The sequence below is a fragment of the Mandrillus leucophaeus genome, unplaced genomic scaffold (genome assembly GCF_000951045.1).
Source record: "Mandrillus leucophaeus isolate KB7577 unplaced genomic scaffold, Mleu.le_1.0 Scaffold451, whole genome shotgun sequence".
NCBI lineage: Eukaryota > Metazoa > Chordata > Mammalia > Primates > Cercopithecidae > Mandrillus > Mandrillus leucophaeus.
This window is the reverse complement of record NW_012104821.1, coordinates 83406-88401: the sequence shown is the minus strand read 5'-3', so window position 1 is coordinate 88401 and position 4996 is coordinate 83406. Positions and strand designations below refer to the sequence as shown.

At 42.4% G+C, this 4996-nt stretch overlaps 1 protein-coding gene across 1 annotated transcript in view; it reads left to right on the top strand.

Annotated features, from left to right (window-relative positions):
• Positions 1–4996, top strand: part of MUC16 (mucin 16, cell surface associated) — a 151112-nt gene that overhangs the window by 140594 nt on the left and 5522 nt on the right. The window contains exons 108-109 of the mRNA XM_011994314.1: positions 3870–3911; positions 4235–4314. Of these exons, the coding sequence (XP_011849704.1) occupies positions 3870–3911; positions 4235–4314 (122 nt within the window). The remainder of the gene's footprint in view (positions 1–3869; positions 3912–4234; positions 4315–4996) is intronic.

The following is a 4996-nucleotide window of genomic DNA, read 5'->3' as shown; positions in this document are numbered from 1 at the left end:
GTCCTTCCCTGGGAATCTGAAGGCTTGGGGATGATTCATCATCGAACATTCTCAGACTGGGAGAAAGTGGCTTAGTTCTCCTAGGCGTTACCCATCATTGGAGGAAAGAAAAGGATGCCCGAGGGATACGGGAGGCATTTGCCCTCCTCTGGCTGGCTCTGTGACCTCAGGCTAGTCACATCTCCTCTCTGGACTTCTTATCTCTGTACTAAGCAAGTCACTCGGTTTTTGGTTCCCCTCTTGCCTGCCCTAGATGGTATTGTTCCTCCACCCCTAGGCAGCTGCAGTGTTAAACAATTACCCTGATTAGTTGTTGTTGTTGTGTTGTTTATTTGTTTGTTTGCTTTTGAGAGAGGGTCTCACTCTGTCACCTAGGCTGGAGTGCAGTGACATGATCTCAGCTCACTGCAGCCTCAACCCCAGGGCTCAAGCAATCCACCCATCTCAGCCTCCCAGATAGCTGGGACTATAGCCATGTGCCACCATCCCCGGATAATTTTTGTATTTTTTCCAGAGATGGGGTTTGGCGATGTTGCCCAGGCTGGTCTTGAACTCCTGAGCTCAAGCATGTCACCTGCTTCAGCCTCCCAAAGTGCTGGGATTACAGGCAGGCATGCACCACTGCAACTGGCTCTCGTTTTTTTGTGTTGGTTTTTTTCTTTTAGAGGCAGGGTCTCGCTCTGTTACCTAGAATGAAGTGCAGTGGTGCAATCATAGCTCACTGCAGTCTTGAACTCCCGGGCTCCAGCAAGCCTCCCACCTCAGCCTCCCGAGTTGCTGGGATTACAGGCACGTGGCACCACACCTTGCTAATTTCTAAATTTTGTGTAGAGAGAGGGTCTCACTATGTTGCCCAGACTGGTCTCTAAATCCTGGCCACAAGTGATCCTCTTGCTTCAGCAGGTCAATTAGGGCTTCCAGTTTCAAGTTGTATGTGATTCATCCTCAACCTATGTGGTAGGATGGACCTATTTTCCAACTCCAGGGATGGCTTCAAGGTGACTCAACTTTGCATATCCAAATTTACCCATTCAAAGAATAGTTACATACATTGTACCATGTATCAGGAATATAACAGAGAGTAACGGCTTTTTCACCACTATATTCCAAGAACCCCATATTCTGCCTGGCACATAATAAACACTCAACTCATTTACAGAAGAAATAACTAGATTTCATACGAGGTTCTTTTCAAGTCAAATGTGAACAACGTGTTAGATAGGACCTTCCAGTGCCTGTGTGCCCTGTCCTTGGTTCTGATTTATTGTTGTGCAACAGAGCACTGTTGATTCTTCAGAATCAACAGGCCTTTCACATGCTTTTTTCTTGTTTTACCAATTTGCTTTTTAAAAATAAAAATTGTTGTCAGCTCACAGGCTTTCTAAAACCAGGCCATGGACCCAGCAGGGCTGTAGTTTGCCAAACCTTTCCTTGAATCAGCCCATCCAATAGAACTTTCTGCAGTGATAGAAAATGTTTCTATCTGTGCCATTCAGCACAGAGCCATGATGATTACTAAGTGCTTGAAGTGTGGTTAATGTAACTGAGATACTGAAGTTTTAATTTTATTTAATTTTAATTTAAAAGCCACTTGTGGCTGCTCCATATTGCACACTACTTTTTAAAATTATTATTTGTATATATTTAAGGGATACAAGTGCAATTTTGTTGCATGGATCTATTGCTCGATGGGGAAGTCTGAGCTTTTAGGGTATCCATTACCTGAATAATGTACATTGTACCCATTGAGTAATTTTTCATCATCCACTCTCCTCCACTCCCCAACCCTTCCAAGTCTCCACTCTCTATTATTCCACTCTTTATGTCCATGCCTATGCATTATTTAGCACTGACATGTCTATGCATTATTTAGTCAAATACATGTGCCATTTGACTTCCTGTATGTGAGTTGTTTGACCTTCACTTCCTTCCATGTTGCTGCAAAAGATATTTCATTCTTTTTTATGCCTGAGTGGTATTGCATTGTGTGTGTGTGTATGTGTGTGTGTGTGTGTGTGTATGTGTGTGTGTGTATGTGTGTGTAGAGAGAGAAAGAGATATCACATTTTCTTTATACACTCCTCCATTGATGGACACTTAGGTTGAGTCTATATCTTTGCTATGGTGAATAGTTCTGTGATGAACACACAGGTGCAGGTGTCTTTTTGACACAATTATTTATTTTCCTTTGTGTAGATACTCAGTTGTGGGATTCCTGGGTCAAATGGTAGTTCCATTTTTAGTTCTTTGAGAAATCTCCATATGTTTTTCATAGAGATTGTACTAAATTACATTCCCACCAACACTGTGTAAGAGTTCGCTTTTCTGGCATCCTTTCCAACATCTGTTATTTTTTGTCTTTTTCGTAATAGCCATTCTGACTGGTGTAAGGCGGTATCTCATCATGGTTTTAACCTGCATTTCTCTGATTATTAGTGATGTTGAGCATTTTTTCATATACTTATTAGTCATTGGTATGTATTCCACATCTTTAAGAAGTTGACTATAGGCTGGGCGTGGTGGCTCACACCCGTAATCCCAGCACTTTGGGAGGCCGAGGCAGGCAGATCATGAGGTCAGGAATTCAAAACCAGCCTGGCCAACATGGTGAAACTCTGTCTCTACTAAAAATACAAAAAATTAGCCAGGCATGGTGGTGCGCACCTGTAATCCCAGCTACTTGGGAGGCTGAGGCAGGAGAATCGCTTGAACCCAGGAGGCGGAGGTTGCAGTGAGATGAGACCACATCATTGCACTCCAGCCTGGGTGACAGAGCAAGACTCCATCTTGAGAAAAAAAAAGAAGTTGGCTATAACACAGTTCTAGAAGTAGAAGAATCAGTAACCCTTCTCCCCATGCCTGATGGTGGCTTTACATCCCTATCTTCATGGAGTTTGTGCTGTAGTGAGGAATAACAAGAACAGGCAGTTGTCAATTATAAATTATTTGATGTGAACCTATTCATACATGGGTGTGGTCATCAGGGAAGGCTTCCTGGAGGAAATGACATTGAAGGTGAATTCTAAAAGATGACGATAAAACCACCAAGTGAAGGAGAGCTTAAATGTGTTTTTAGGCAGAAGAAAAAGCTTTTGGGTAAGAATTTATAAACCTAGAGAGATCCCATGAGTTTCCAACTGCGATGATCCATTCTCTCCACCACCGCCATTGGGCCCAGCCCAATTTAGGTCCACCATGCTCAGAGGCATGAATTTAACTTACGACACTCTTGTGGTGGGATAATGGCTTTAGGCTTATGCAGCCACATGTCCTCATTTTTTTAGAGATACAAATTGAAATATTTGGGGTGAGATATCATGATGTCCACTCAACTCTAAAACTTCAGCAAAAACATTTACTTTCACTGAAATGTTAATAAATCATAAATTGGATGTATATGTTTTAGCTGGAGGAAATATAAATCACTAAATCTAGGTGATGAATATTTATTGTAGTCTTCTCTCTGCTTTTTTGTATGCTTGTAAAGTTGTATTTAAAAGAATAAGACACACTCGGCCGGGCGTGGTGGCTCACACCTGTAATCCCAGCACTTTGGGAGGCCGAAGTGGGTGGATCATGAGGTCAGGAGTTCGAGACCAGCCTGTCTAACATGGTAAAACCCCATCACTACTAAAAAAAAAAAATACAAAAATTAGCCGGGCGTTTTGGCAGGCACCTATAATCCCAGCTACTTGGGAGGTTGAGGCAGGAGAATTGCTTGAACCCGGGAAGTGGAGGTTGCAGTGAGCCAAGATCATGCCACTGCAATCTAGCCTGGGCAACAGAGCAAGACTCCATCTCCAAAAAAAAAAAAAAAAAGAAAAGAATAAGACATACTCACATGCACCCTCCATTTCTTTCATTTCTAGGGTATTCTCCCAACAGAAATGAGCCCTTAACTGGGAATTCTGGTAAGTCTCAAAGAAGCCCCAGCCCAGGGTAGGGAGGGGGTAACCTGATGGTGCTTTGCCTTGTCCAAGAGCACCAGGCACACAGAGTCTTGGATGAGGATCAAAGTTGACCAACTCATGGCAAAGACTATTGAGGCATCGTGAAGGGATAGCAGGGATCCTGGCTTGCTGGGGACCCACTTTTGGGGGGTATCAGAGGCTTGAGGTGTTGAGCCACTAAGCCCTCCTCCCCAGGGCTGTGCCCATCCTCAGGCCACATAGGGTCCAAGAAGGAGCCCTAGGACACGGCAGGAGGTGGCTCACCCCAGCCCTTGTCTCCCCAGACCTTCCCTTCTGGGCCATCATCCTCATCTGCTTGGCAGTACTCCTGGGACTCATCACATGCCTGATCTGCGGCTTCCTGGTGAGTGAGGAAGGGTTGCTTGTCTTCTTACTATTGGGTTGTAAGAGTGCTTAATATATTACAAAACCATACTATGCTATACACAAGTCCTTTGCTGGATATATGTTTTGCAAATATTTTCTCCCAGTTCATGCAGTGGCTTTCCTATTTTCTTTCTATAATTTTATTTTTAATTAATTGACAAATAATGGATGCATATATTTAGGGGATACAATGTGATGCTTTGGTATATGTACAATTATGGAATGACTCAATCAAGCTAATTAATATGTCCCTCACCTCTCATAGTTATTATTTCTTCGTGTTGTGAACATTGGCAACCTATACTCTTAGCAATTTTGAAATCTACGTTATTATTAACTATAGTTACTATGTTGTGCACATCTCAAAAACTTCACAACCTATATGCTGATTACAAGATATTGAGTGAAAAAGTGATTGCAAAGAGTGTAAACAAAAGAATATAAGAGAAAAATATAACAACATTAGTCATTAGGGAAATATACATGGAAGGCACAATGAGAGGCCACTTTGCACAAGAATGGATAAAATTGAAAAGATTGACTATAACAAGTGTTGATGAAAATGTGACAGAACTGGAACTCTCATAAAGTGCTAGTGGAAAATAGCTTGGCCATTTCTTTGAAAATTACACACACCTACCATAAGACCCTACCATCCC